Here is a 14,796-nt window from a genome sequence, read left to right as displayed (position 1 = left end):
TAAAGGTTGAGAAAATTATAAGAGCGAATTCATAGTTCAATTCCTTTCATGAATAATCCTCTGATTCTGTTTTATCTCATGTCTTTATATCCCTGTCTGGAAGGGTTGTGTTCCTTGTCAGAACATTAAATCCTGAAAGGCGAGATGACACAAAAGAGGAAAAAAAAAAAAAGTGCGAGGAGGGGTGGAACGGGGATCACAGCGAGCGGGAAAAACATCCCAGAGCTAAAAAAGAAACAACAAAAGAACGAAACTTCTCGTACAAAAGAGACATTTTCGTTTCACCGTGTACTTCCCACATGTACTGTACCTTCCTACAGAAGCCAGAGAAGAGGACCTGACTGTACTCGTCTTTGTTCCTCAGCTCCTTGGAAACTCGGATGAAGCCGGAGCTGGTCTGAGGGCAGTCTCGCACCTGGAGAAATAAAAAAAAGTATTATTACAAGAGGCCGTACAGGAATGTATCTGGTCGTTAGTCGTAAAACTCTGGACGACCTCGCTCAGCCTCTTTCAAGCCTTTTTATCGCTTTAATTCCATAAGCAGCAGATCAAAGCTCAGGGCCTCGGGCTGCTGCTACCAGAGACAGTGTTTGACGGAGCGGGGAGGCTGATACTGGAGCTAAACTGCCTGATGAGAAACACAGTCGGGGGAGCTGAGAGGGAAATCTAAGACTGCGTCCCTCCTTTAGAGAGGAGCCATCATAATCATGTCTCCACTTTTATGTCACCATTTTCTGCTAAGAACTGTGTGTACCGGGGAAAATGCGGACGGGTTTTTAAAAAATGTGTTTCAACCAAAGCCTGTGGCCAAAAGTATGAGGACACCCTGGTCCACATTTTGGTCTAGTTCTTCATGGTTTGAGGAAAACTCTAAATGCTGCAGCGTATGATGATGTTTTAATGTGATTACATATTTACGGAAGGTCATTTCCTCGACATGAAACACAAAGCTAGCTCCATAAAGAAATGTTTTTAGGAGTTTGATGTGGAAGAACTTGACAGGAACCAAGCTAAAATATATATTTTATTTTATTTATATTTATATTTTATTTATATTTTATTTATATTTATATTTTATCGTATTCTGTACAATATATTTTATTTTATCGTACTTACTATTGCTTTTTTGATATTTTATTATGTATAGTTTGCTTTATAGTATATTTTTATTCTTATGTTGTCACTTGTCACTTTGTGTAATGCTGCTGCTGCACTATAATTTCCCAGCTTGGGATAAATAAAGTATATCTATCTATCTATCTATCTATCTATCTATCTATCTATCTATCTATCTATCTATCTATCTATCTATCTAAAAGCTGCAGTTCCTCAAACGTCCACTTGAGGCTGGCTCCAGAAGTGAGTCAGTCTCCATAAGTCCCCATGTCCAAATGTCACAACTTCACAGCAGAAATAAACATGTTTACAGCCTGGTACAAAAAACAGTTTTGGTCTCTGTAGCTAATTTCCCCGTTCATGACAACTGTACTGAGGGTGAATTTATATACAACTCACCTGTTCACATTATATTAAGGCTTAAAGTTATAGGATTAAGAGCGTGGTTGCAGGTAGGTGCCATTACAGATGGCAACCAGTTGGATATTTAGATTAGCTGGGAGGCACAAGAGTCAGGACAGCAAACATGGCAGTGGCCACAATGGCTCTTCAAAAGTGTATGGGTGCCACGGATACGATGTCCATGTTTTATACAGTCTATGCTGTTTTGAGCATATTCTGAGCTTCAGAACGTACGCTGTCCTTTCTTTAGACTGTCATTGACTGGAACCAGATCTAGTTGGGGTTGAACGGGATCAAATCCCTGCATCTAAAATCTTGCGGTACCAGAGTCAAAGGAGGCCATAGCAGAAAAGGTTTTTATGAACTAGGCGTATGAAGACTAAACTAAAGAGTGCTCACAAGAGTTCTCAGCGAGCTCTCTGGCCGGCGCCTCCAGCCTCATGTCCAGATGAGCTAACACACCAGCAACATTCCTGCTTTAATTTCTAAGATTAGCCTGAATTCTTAATCAACTTGAATCTCGAATCTGATGTCACGCTTTCTGAGAATACGTGACTCCCACTAATTGGCCTAAAAGTCCACTTTTCCTTGATCTAGAGCAACGTCAGTCACGATCCGGGCTGACTGCACGCCGCATAACATGCACGTATCTATAGGTCTTTGTGGAATTAACAACAATCACGTGAAGCTGGAGCCCTGAAGGAGGCCAGCGTGTCACGGGCCGCCTGACAAACTAACGAGCGGGCTGATTCAGGACTCTGTGGTAGTCATGCTCACGCTCCCTGAAGGCGTCTTTCAAGCCTCAGGCCACCAAACACCCTCAGATTAGCTTGTAAATGAGCCAACTGTGGGATTCATTAAGGAATGGCTGTGTTCACGAGCACCGTCCTCCTTGAGTCATGCTGTTTACTGTGAGGTTGTCACATGCTCCACATACATTCACAACAACAGATGATTTTCTGTGATCCTACACACAGCCGGTCATTCAAGTCTTGTTTACTGTAATACATTTAGGTGAAGAATTCTGCAAGCCGATGGATTTTCCCAAGAGTCACGCTGAGCTGTTAATGTAATGAGATCCTATTGTGGCTGTTGGAAAATGCTCCCAGTAATAGAAAGTGACGAGACAAACAGAAAACTTCTGTTTGTTTTGCACCGTTTGAGTAAAAACTATTAAAAATAGAAGGTGTTTGCACTGCACGGTGGATGTCCTTGTGTATTTTTCATCAGATTTTCACCAGAGTCCAATTCAGAAATAGTAAATTCATTTCTTTAAAGGTCCAGTGTGTAGTGTTTAATGACATCTAGGGGTGAGGTTGAGCATTGCAACCAAATGAATAACCCGTGTAGGAGAACCTACGGTGGCCATGAATGTCACAATAGGAGCTTTTCTGGAATTTCTGGTAAAATATTTTGTTGCTTGGACACAGGTGTCATGAATGAATACATGAATGTTTTTGTTCAAGGTGTTGTTCTTACGTTGGACAGGTAGTCCCTCTCCCAGGCTCTGCTGACCCCCCAGTCTTTCCTCTCTCCGCTCAGAGCAGTCAGAGCCGCCACTTTGGCCCGAACCTCGAGCATGTCAGACGGGGGGATGTTCTTCACGATCTGCCTCGCCCACCACCTGACAACAAGGGATGAGAATGAGACAACAGATGTATTCTTCACAAGTAAAATAACAGCTACATATTTCAGATTGTTGTTTTTCATGATGTGTGCGTTTCATTTTCCGGGCTCTGACCTGCGATGCAGCATGACTGTGATGTTGTGAAACTGGGACAGAGCTGCAGGCGGGGTCGGCCACTCCACACTCTTTCCATAGTCGGCCATGGTTCGCACATTAGCGAACCTGCTCTCCACCTCCCAGAAGTGGGCCTTCACCTTGTAGCGCTTATAGCAGCCCATGATGGCGTAGATGGCCCTCATACGCCGGCACCTCATACGAGCGAGAGCTCCACGCCACACCTGTGAGTGTTTGGAAAAAGAGGGACGCGTTAAAGACGGAAAGCACGAGAGAGAGAGAGAGAGACTTGTGCTCCAGTTAAAGAACCAGGCTTCTCTGCAGAGTCATCAAAGTAGGTCAGGAGAAAGAGAGGAAGAAGCTGAGCAAGTGAGGTAATTGACTTTAATGTGACTGTGCTCTGGACCTCATTAATTATCCCAATTATTGTTACAGGAAATTAGGATTCAAGTTGACAGATGAATTTCATTCAAACATAACCAGGAGCCACATATTCATGAGTCTGAAGCACAATCTCCTCTTCGAAACCCCAGAGGCCTGCATTTAAAAACAGAAGATAACGTTATGGGTGATTAACGGTGATCGCGTGATCCGAGCTGCCTGTGACGTTAAATCAAGCCTCTGTGTTGATTAACTGGACCGTTCAGATCGATACATCCTCATCGAAATACAAGCAGATCATGTTGATGACAGCAGAGCAAATACTGTGTTGAAATAAAGGCGGCTGACCTTCTGCAGGAAGAGCACCAGGATGGGGATGAGGGCGGCTCTCTCCTGTTCCAGAGTGTAGAGAGATCGCGGCGTTCGGACAAACAGCTTTGTGTGTCCGTACGCCACGTCGTCCTGGAAACCGTGCTGGGTGACGATGGTCTCCACGGCCTCTCGGTCCGAGGCCATCAGGTGGTGAGGCCAGGTGTACTCACACGTCATTTTATACCTGCGCAACGTCCAGGAGGAGAAAGAGGAAGTTAGGACTTATAGTATGGGTGCTGTTCAGTGTCTCTGGTTGTGAATACAAAAGTGCAACAGTTGCTCTAAATTACTGTGACTGAGTTGCTTTTATGTATACCTGTTACCTATTAGACACTCTGACATCTCTGTAAACAGATATCTGTATATGAATACAAAATCTGTAGGATGTAAGTCCAAAGTGTTCTGGTTTCAGTTTATAGTCTGAGAAAAATGGTAAATGGACTGTCCTTATATAGGGCATTTCTAGTCTTCCGACCACTCAAAGCACTTTACAGTATGTATCTCATCTAGTCTTCCGACCACTCAAAGCACTTTACAGTATGTATCTCATTCACCCATTCATACACTGATGGCATTGGCTGCCATGCAAGGTGCCAATCATCAGTTTGAGGAGCTAACCATTCATACACATTCACACATGCACAGCGTTCAGGAGCAACTTGGGGTTCAGTATCTTGCCCAAGGACACTTCAACATGCAGACTGGAGGGGATCGAACCGCCAATCTTCTGATTAGTGGACGACCCACTGTACCTCCGAGCCACAGCCGCCCTGAGTAGTGTTGACCAATCATGTGTGAGTGGGATTTGATCACAAACAGTCCATGTGGACGGCAAAAGTGGTGAAAGACATTGGCCATTGTTTTAAAGTTATTTGCATTCATATACAGAAATTAGTTTCTAGAGAGACTTTCTCGCCATTCTTCTGTATCAAGTTGCTAATTCGATTCAATTTGATTCAGGTCTTGGCTTTGTTTCCCACATATCTACACCAGAAGACCCTAAAAACATGACATTGTTACACATAGCAACCATATTTTCAGTTCTGGCAACCAAAAGCTGAGTTTGCAGCCTGGCAACCACTTTTAAAAGTCACTGTTGAGCCCCTTGTGATTGTTAAAGATGTGGGTATTTAAGGGTTTAACAAAAGGATCTATCAAGTTGCATTGTAGGATCTTGTAGAGCAGCTTATGTGGCTGTAAAACATTGAACGTCCACTTGAGTCAGTCTCCATAAGTCCCCATGTTCAAATGTCCAACTTCACAGCTGAAATAAACATGTTTACAGCTTGGTACAAAAAACAGTTTTTCTGAGGAAGGACTACCAACATGGTAGTAGTCTGGCCTTTCTTGACTTTAACTCTCAAAGAAAATTATCTAGTTTGAGTTTAAGTAAAATCTCATCATGGTAGCAACTGTTTGAGATACTTTTAGTTACACTGAGCTGCTGAAGTAATCCAAAAAGACCTTTTCTCAACTTCCTCACAGAGAACTTTACCAAAAGAAGAGTTGAAACACTGCACAAGTCTTGCTTCATAGTATCTTGTTCTCTTACCGCTGCAGGAAGCGAGCGTAGGGCTGCCTGTAGGCAAAGCCCGCCCTGCGCACCATCACATTCTCTATGAGGCCGAGGTAGGCCACCTGGTGCTGGCAGCGAGCGTCATCAAACAGCACCGGAGACTTCATCTCATTGGGCTTTATGCACCGCACGTAGTAAGGCTCCTGGGGGAAAAAAAAAACAAGACAAAAGAGATGCAGGTAACTCCTCAGCTGCAGGACTGAGAGAGATCACAGAGATCAGCTTTCAAACAGAGAACACTGAAATGCTGATTTTTTATTTACTGGGAAATGTTTTACTGCACTTCCCAGCAGGGATCGATGCAGTATCACATCATCACTTTACTGTAACTGGCCGTTGCATCAGTTTACAGAGATATATACAGTAATACTGCAAGTAAGGACGCCATGAAACACGTCAGTGTTTTTATGATCGGGGTAATATTCGTTCATAACATTCTTGTTTTATCACCTGTGCAAACTTGTATTTTTCACATGTTTTTCGTCACTGCTGCGTTTATCACTGTGTAAGTAAATAAACTGAACTATGACGGAGCTACAGCCAAGCTGCAAAACTGGCAAGACCGAGTTCACTGACCTTAATCAGACACTGCAGTGAGCAGCTGAGCCTCATAACGCATCCGGCACATCTACTTATTAAACTGCACGTTACAACCAAAGCGGCAGTGTGTGAAATGAAGCCAGTGCACAAAAAAACTGCAGTTCCTCAAACGTCCACTTGAGGCTGGCTCCAGAAGTGAGTCAGTCTCCATAAGTCCCCATGTTCAAATGACTTCACAGTAGAAATAAACATGTTTACAGCCTGGTACAAAAAACAGTTTTGGTCTCTGTAGCTAATTTCCCCGTTCATGACAAAACATGTGTTGACTGTGACAAGTGCGTTGTTAGATAGGTAGGAGGTAGGAGTATTATCCGTTACAAAAAACTTCAAGCCTGTCAGACGTATGTTTTAAATTGTTCTTTTGGACAAAATGCTCCAAAATGTTAAAAAATAACTGGTGAATAAATAAAACAAAACAAAGGTATTTTGGTATTTTGTGTGGAACCTGTCGAAAAATCTGAATTTTGTTGAACTAACGAGTAAAAAATATGTTGGGTGAAAATTTGATGTTATTGTTATTTGAACTTAAATTTATAATTTTTCTATTCTACAAATAAATGTTGTGTTAAAAGGACAAATAAAAAACATGTAGCATGTAAATATATTCTTCCACATAAGTTCACACACTTAATTTAAGTCGGTTTAAATATCACTCGCTGATTAGAAGTATTTTTTATTAGTTCAATTCATAATAATTGGGTTACTCTAAATAACTTAATACAATTATGTGGAACTTGTTGATAAAATAAATTTAATTAAAGTCAGCGCTTCATTTCTTTTGAGTGCACCTTGACAGGGATCTTTGAGGGAGATACAATATCCTGTCATGAAACAAAGGCTGCTGTGTTTTTTCAAACTGCCTCTCACTCTCTGTCCATGAAAGATGAACAAGGCGGAACAAAACGAGCACATCCTGAACGCTCCGCGACACTCGTCGTCCATCATATCAATGATGCATGGACACGTGTGCGTGTCCCCAATTTCAACTTCGACAACAGCAGAGATTCAAAAAAATAACAGGAGATGGGACCAAATGAGGAGGGCGCAGACTGGGCATAGGTGTTTCTGTGCGGCGGTTGAAGAAAAATATCCGCTCTTTTAAACGTGACCTGAAGGGAAGAGAAAACAGCTGCCTGGGGAGTTTCCTTTTCGTTTTACCTCAGCCACACCGAGACGAAATGTTACAACAGGCCAGACAGCAGGCCATCCTAAAATAACAGCAGGAAATGTCAGACTTCAGTCAGTGAGATGAGGCCAGGAGAGGTGAGCATCACATTTTGTGGTCCAACCACAACCTCTCCCTCGCCACCCTCCCAGCTCGCACACTCAGTCAGACAGGATGAAGACAAGCGACCTACAAAAAAAACGCTACTCTCTGACACCGAAAAAAGAGCACATTTCTATGTATACATGTTCCTGCTGGACGGATGTGCATACTGCTTTCTCGCTGCATATTTTGTCATGCGTGGTGTCGAACAGTTCCTCCTGAAAAAGACGCCGCACCGACACATTGGCAGCCTCGGAATAGCGCGTGACTCATACAGGCTTTGGGATAAGCCAAACTGATGAGCTGCATCCTCCTGATGGTGACAGCAGCGTAAACTGGGGAGGGGGGTAAATCTGCGTTGGTCCTAAATACTAACTCCAGCATGAATATATGATCACATAATCAAGCCTCCAATGATTCTGATTTGACACCAGTTCTGCCCTATAAAGTTCTGTATACGAAACACACCTTAAACCAGGCCTGTAAATAATCAAAAATTAAAGTTGCTTGGCTTCTCTTTATACTTGCAAGAATTATCTATCTTTGTATGATCCAGAGGTTAAAGGGAAGGGAACAGGAAGTCAATCCTAAGCTGAAACTACTGACCTTGCAGGCCAGTTTATCCACCAAGGCCACAATGGAGTTCTTGAAGAGGGTGGCCGCGGTCAGAGGTCGCTTGGTGACCTCTGTGATGCTCAGATGGCCATCTGGCCACATCTCCTTCAGGACTGGGTTGGCACTACACGAGAGAGAAAAGGGAGCAGAGGAAGGGGCGTCATTAACTAGGCTAGCGGAGGATGTGATGAGCAAACAGGGTGAAGAGGAAACTCATTTATACACTTAACCCAGTTACCGAACTATCAAGAGCATAATGATGTTGGAAAAGACTGGCGGTGTAGGACTGTGTTTGGCACCTGTTGTACATGAGGCGCTTGAAATCCTGGAAGAGCATGTCCTTGTTTTTGTCCAAGAAACCCTCGACGGAATATCTGCAAAGGATGAAGGAGGAGAAAGTCAGAGAGATCAAGAGTAACTGGCCAAAAAGTAGTTCAAGAGAAGGAACTCAAACTTTATTCATTTATTTATCACCTTTCATGCAAAAATAGAAAAAGAAAACATTGACTAGAATATTGAAAAATAAAAAAATGTAATGTACATTTGGCCATACAATGATAAAACAGATAAACACATTGGATAAAAGAAAGTTTAAGAACCAAATGTTGGAGATTGGAAGTCCGTGTCAAGGCCAGAAGCAGGAACAGAGTTAAGTTTTTTTTTATACAAAAGATAAACCTGAGTTGGCTACACACACTCGACCCACTGACAGAATAAAGATGTTGGTAGTTGCGCCTCCTGGCAAATCTATAAATCGGCAAAGATCATCTGCGAACCTGAAGCACGCTGAAAGACGCCTGATCGCTCAAACAAGCCACCTGGTCGGGGATTTCCCTGACCATGGCAACTGTACTGAGGGTGAATTTTCAGCTATAGTGACCAAAACTGTTTTTTGTACCAGGCTGTAAACACGTTTATTTCTGCTGTGAAGTTGGACATTTGAACATGGGGACTTATGGAGACTGACTCACTTCTGGAGCCAGCCTCAAGTGGACGTTTGAGGAACTGCAGTTTTTGTTCTGGTGTCACCTTTGATACATTTTGTAAGACATGTTTCTGGGGTATTTCACAGGACCAATTCTAAGACCTAAAAACTGCAACAATAGAACAATAAAATGTAAATATAAGTCCTTTAAGTGAATAAGCACAGAGGATGAGAAATATCAAGGAAAATAGACGAGGCTTAAAACCTTGGCAGTAAATGATGAGGCACCTTAGATGAAATGCAGGCTAAAGAGAGACGTCGGGTTTTCTCATTCACTTGAAAACAATTACAGTTGGAGTCAACATGTTAAATAAAGAGAAAGGCAGACAGAAAGTAACACTGTTGAAACACTGTGTCACTAAAGGGGTCCAGTCCTCCGGCTCGAGGATTAGAACAACTGTCACGCCGCTTAGACGATTTACAAATTAGGAACATGGTCAAATTCCCCTCACGGCTCACGTTTTGAAGGGGGGGAACTGTCTACAAACTAATCTGTCTGCCTTTTTCAAACTGCTCAGTCGGTTTAAGTGAGGCATCAGTAGGAGGTCGCAGGCGCACTGTAAGGCACGGTTACATAAGCCGCCCATCCCCAGAGTAAGACCCGGTGTTGCCTTAGATAAACCTCTGCCTCTTCTCTCTCACTCACAACATGACAAAAACTTGCACAGTGTTGATCTCAGCTAGAAAAGTGCATTCAAAAATCCGACTTTGTGCTGAAGTATTATCAGCTAAATGTAATTAAAATGTCAAGTAAAAGACTGTTAAACTGTTAGTGGTGCAGAAATGTATAAAGCAGCATTTCACTTGCTGTAGCTGGTAAAAATACTTTAGGTAGTTTAGTCCAGTGGTTCCCAAACTATGGGTCAGGACCAAGCTGCAACCACCATGGCCGTTCTGTACTGAGGGTGAATTTATATACAACTCACCTGTTCACATTATATTAAGGCTTAAAGTTATGCAGGATTAAGAGCTTGGATGCTTTGATTGACAGGTGGGTGCTGTTACAGATGGCTTGTTTGAGCAACCAGGAGTCATCCGGCCTGCCTCAGGTCCACCAATAATCCACGTCTTTGCCGATTTTTAGATTAGCTGAGAGGCGGAAGAGGCAGGACTATCAACATGGCTGCAGCCAGAGACTCATCATCATCCGTTCTTTATGTCAGATAGTTAAAAAAAGAAAAAAACAAAAGTTCTGCAAGACAAATTCGTCTCATTTTTTGAGATTTTATTGTGAAATACTGGAAATTTTCACCTCTTTAGGGCACAAACTGTTATTTAGATGAAACCATGTGAGACTTTTAGAGGGGGAATAACTCTTTGGTGGAACTGAAAGCATCTGTTAGAGAGATCACAAGACTAAAGTACTGCAAAACACCATCTATCGCATCTATTTGTTTTGTCTTTTATGGACAATAACATAGTACCTCAAGTCTCTGCTTCCCTCCCTCTCTAAACAAACACACAGCATGTCACATGTCGCCTGCGTGGCCCTGTATGTCACTGTATCCTCGGCTGTCGCATCTGGAGGCAAAGAAGCAGAGACTGGATGTGACAGATGCGTCCCCTTGGCTCCGTGGGTGACGAAAGCCACCTGACCAGATATCCCGGGAAGCTCGCCGGAGAGAGACGGAGTGTGAAAGGAAAAAAGAGAGAGAGAGAGAAAGAGAGAGCATGCAATAACAAGCCACAACAGTCATTTACAAGGAGAGGAGAGGACAGTACTGGGACAGGACGGACAGGAGAGGACGTGCAGAGATAAAGGCTCTCCGGAGACAGGAGGATGATTTAGAGGAAAGTATATTTAAGTATGAAGGTCAAGGATGGTGCAAGGAGAGGGGGTGTGTTGTACAAGGTTAGAAGGAGCGCACACTGAGAGAGCCAGGCGAAAGAGAGACGTGAGATTTCTTGCAATCTAAAGTTGTGCAGTAAGGGATTATGATATATCTTATGGCTGCTCAAAGTGCTGCATGTGCAGGCTGAAAGACTACAGGGAATTGAAATGTGGACGGCAAAGAGAGAGCCAGGTGAGAGTTACAGAAGAGAAGGAGGAGTAAAAGAGAAAACAGGATGAGGAAAGAGAGGAAGAAAGGAGGAGGAGGAGGAGGGGAGTGAAGTAGGTCAAAGCTTGTGATATTGGTGGTTGGGTGAGAGTGGATGGGGAGGGAGAGCCAGCGGGTGATGAGGACGAGGGTATATTTAGCCAGAGTTAGGATAGACTGTGATGTGACAGGGTATGATGGGGGCGCGGCAGCGCCACCAGGAAGCAATAGACGAGGGGTGACAGCTCAGCTGGAGCGACCCCGACGTGGCCCTGAGATGAGCTGAGGGAGGGTGACGGGGACATGCAGGGACAGGAACGGCCATCTGTCAAAACCACTGCAGGTCTGTCACACATGCTCTTATCCAGCCTGTCATGTTAACGCCGGCAGCGGCGAAATAAAACTATATACAAATATATATGACGGTAAATAATTTGTGACTAAACCAATCAATCAAACAAGACGTTTGAAGGTGTTTCAGGTCATTGTAAGATGGTTCGAGTGAGAGAAGAAGAATAAAACGCTGCTCACACGTTAATGCATCAGTGATAATGTTAATTATGTAATATAATAACAGTTTAATCCTTGCAGGGGTCGTTATAACACCTACTGTAGCGCAGTTTTCAAGGCAGGACTTGATTGTTTGACAGCCTAACTTAACTGTATATGGATTTTTATCTATTTGTAGTTTTATTTCCATAATAATCCTATTTTTACTAAAGATGTTAGCACAGGTTTAAAGTCTGTGTAAAGTCAGAATAAATATGTGTTTTGAGTTTGTCAGACCAAAGAAGAAAGTGTTGTTAATCACCCATCTAAATATGAATGAGTTTATGAAATTAGGTGTCAAAATCAGGTAAAAATGAATTCTCAGCTAACTTTGAAACACTCTGAGCTGAGATTAATTAATCTCTATCTCTCTGCTCAGGGTGGCCTCAGCGTGTCATCGAGCCACCCTTTAAGGACCGCCCACAAAAATCCTGAAACTGAAAACTGGTGAAAAACTGTTTTAAGCTCTAACTCCACATTTCAGAAATATATCGTTCAAAGTCTTTTCACGTGTTTTCAGCAACTATTTTCCAACATATTTCATGTATTTTGAAAGAAACACACATTTATCCAGAATTATCTTAGTAGTTTACCGTTGTGTTGATGTTTTAAGTTAAAGTTATTAATACTTCCAAATATAAAAACAGGACAGTGGTCAACAAGAAAAAAACACAGTGCAGTATTTGTCTGTGAGGTATCAACATCATGTTAGCCTGGATTTCCCCGAGTCAAAGAACCTCAATAAACCCTCGTCCACGTCTCCTTAATCACTGCTGCTGCTGGTTCCCAGAGCCAAAATTGTCTCATCAGCTGGCTGCATCTTTGCCCCCTTCTTCCTCCTGTTTGACATACTAATGCCCTTCCCCTCTCTAGATTAGAGGGCGGTACACGTGAGCGGTGGGGGATCTTCTGAAACCAAAGCCACGACGGGTGACTGCTGGCCAGGGTGACGTTTAAATCCAGGGAACGCATTAAGGAAGTGGAGCAGTGATGGAGAAGGAAACCGAACAAATTTTTGTGAATCATAAATCAAACGAACCCTAACATGAGCAAAATCTATTGAACTTTCAGGACGGTATAAAAGCTGAAAAGCTCGATCTGTTTTATAGCATTACATGTGATATATGATCAAATTAATCCCATAAATCTTGTTGTTTTGGCCGAGGACCAAACCTTTCCAGCTGTTTCTGGAAAAACCAACAACGTATCTTTGATTAGATCTGTTTGTATTCTAAAATGAGTTTATTCCATTTGTTGCAAAACGTGCACGTAAAATATCCAGATGATGCGATATTTGTGACAAACCAAAGCTGCAATGCGGCACGTTTGGAACATCTGCGGCCGCTGATTCTGTGAAACATTTTGTCTTTTACTGGCAACAACTCTGAAGTCGACGCAGATGAAAGCATTTCCTCTCACTGCCTCCACAAAAAAAAACGTGTTTAGTACACGGCTGTGTCTGCACATCTGGCTTTATGGATGCAGCACATGTTTATCTTATATTTCACATCTATGCATGCGTTGTGAGAATAAGTGGCAACCAAGCAGCAGTTCCTCAAACGTCCACTTGAGGCTGGCTCCAGAAGTGAGTCAGTCTCCATAAGTCCCCATGTTCAAATGACTTCACAGCAGAAATAAACATGTTTACAGCCTGGTACAAAAAACAGTTTTGGTCTCTGTAGCTAATTTCCCCCGTTCATGACAACTGTGCTGAGGGTGAATTTATATACAACTCACCTGTTCACATTATATTAAGGCTTTAAAACATGCATAATTAAGAGCGTGGCCGCTTTGATTGACAGGTAGATGCTGTTACAGATGGCTTGTTTGAGCAACCAGGCGTCATTCAGTTATCTTCTGCTCCACCCACGCTCTGATTTTTAGATTAGTCGAGAGGCAGCAGACGAAAGGACACGACAGACCGCACAGCTCTTCACAAACGTACGAGTGATGTCACAGATGCAACGTCCATTCTTTATACTGTCTGTGGAGCAACAACTTCTGCTTGTATATAATTTAAATTTAAGGGCAGATTCATAAACTACCAAGATCTTTCTGGTAATTTGGCACTAAGTCTGTGAAGGTTCATAAATCTAGGACATCTAACCAAGTCCAGTTGCCACAGATTTATTAACTCTACTCATAACATCTGATCAGTAAAGCCGTCATTGTCAGCACAACATCACAACACCAACTGTTGTCAATGTCACAAACTGACCCGTCTTAATAGGATTATACGGTTTACACTTATGAACTCTGCACAACATCCTGTCACTTTTTCAGCCACAGTCTGCCCACGGGCCAAAGCGGGTGACTCTGACATGTAGTGTATAAATATGTGAGGAGAACTCACGTGACATCTCCAGCGTAGTGGCGAATACGGAAATGTTTCTGAAAGTCCATGGATTTGTCTGTGGGGCTGAGCTGGAAATGAGGGGGAGACACTGTGAGTGCAAAATTCAGTAAACTCTTATTAAATATATATTACCAACATTTACAGAGTACAGAAGTCAGGATTTGTTTGTTTTTGTGTGTTTTTTTTTCCTGGGTGCATTTTTGCCTTTATTAGACAGTTTGACAGCTCAGAGGCAGCCAGGAAACATGAAGAGAGAAAGAGAGAGGGGAGAGAGAGAGGGGGGTATGACATGTAACAAAGATCCAGCTGGGATTGAACCACCCACATTTAATTTTTCAGGAGGGAGGGAATGATGGCTGCATTTTTTTTGGAGCCTCTGTTGTTTGAGAAGCATCTTGTGATGTCTAAAGGCAAAACATTGGTGAAACTCTGCCCTCTACTGACCGCAACACAAAACTGCACCCGTGTTACAGGTTATACTGAAGTATAGACTCATCAAAATCAAATGAAAACACCCAAGTTTTAATTATAAGTGCCCAAATATTACACACATGATCATATAATGTCATTATTTAGTGTACTGTTATTGCTCAATGCCAACCGGTAAAAGACTCTTCTAGATTTACTCTTTGTCAGAGTGACGAGAAGCTTCATCCTGCGACCTCTCAAGATTTTTTGCCATTTTTTGGGAAGTCAGACTAAAGCTGCCTCCAGTACTCAGCGGCTCACTGATGCCACGTCCTTCTTAAAGGTATAAAAATTGGATTTTCAGTAGGAACTAGTCCAACTAATTTCTA

General features: G+C 42.6%; 1 protein-coding gene across 1 annotated transcript in view; it reads right to left on the bottom strand.

Annotated features, from left to right (window-relative positions):
* Positions 1-14,796, bottom strand: part of myo1g (myosin IG) — a 48,059-nt gene that overhangs the window by 21,454 nt on the left and 11,809 nt on the right. The window contains exons 13-20 of the mRNA XM_010750794.3: positions 13,997-14,067; positions 8,370-8,444; positions 8,062-8,194; positions 5,565-5,731; positions 3,989-4,196; positions 3,260-3,483; positions 2,998-3,142; positions 311-415 (exon numbers count right to left, since the gene is read on the bottom strand). Of these exons, the coding sequence (XP_010749096.2) occupies positions 311-415; positions 2,998-3,142; positions 3,260-3,483; positions 3,989-4,196; positions 5,565-5,731; positions 8,062-8,194; positions 8,370-8,444; positions 13,997-14,067 (1,128 nt within the window). The remainder of the gene's footprint in view (positions 1-310; positions 416-2,997; positions 3,143-3,259; positions 3,484-3,988; positions 4,197-5,564; positions 5,732-8,061; positions 8,195-8,369; positions 8,445-13,996; positions 14,068-14,796) is intronic.

The sequence above is a fragment of the Larimichthys crocea genome, chromosome XIII, assembly GCF_000972845.2.
Source record: "Larimichthys crocea isolate SSNF chromosome XIII, L_crocea_2.0, whole genome shotgun sequence".
Lineage (NCBI taxonomy): Eukaryota > Metazoa > Chordata > Actinopteri > Sciaenidae > Larimichthys > Larimichthys crocea.
Note: the sequence above shows the minus strand (reverse complement) of the source record. Positions and strands in the feature narration are given on the sequence as shown.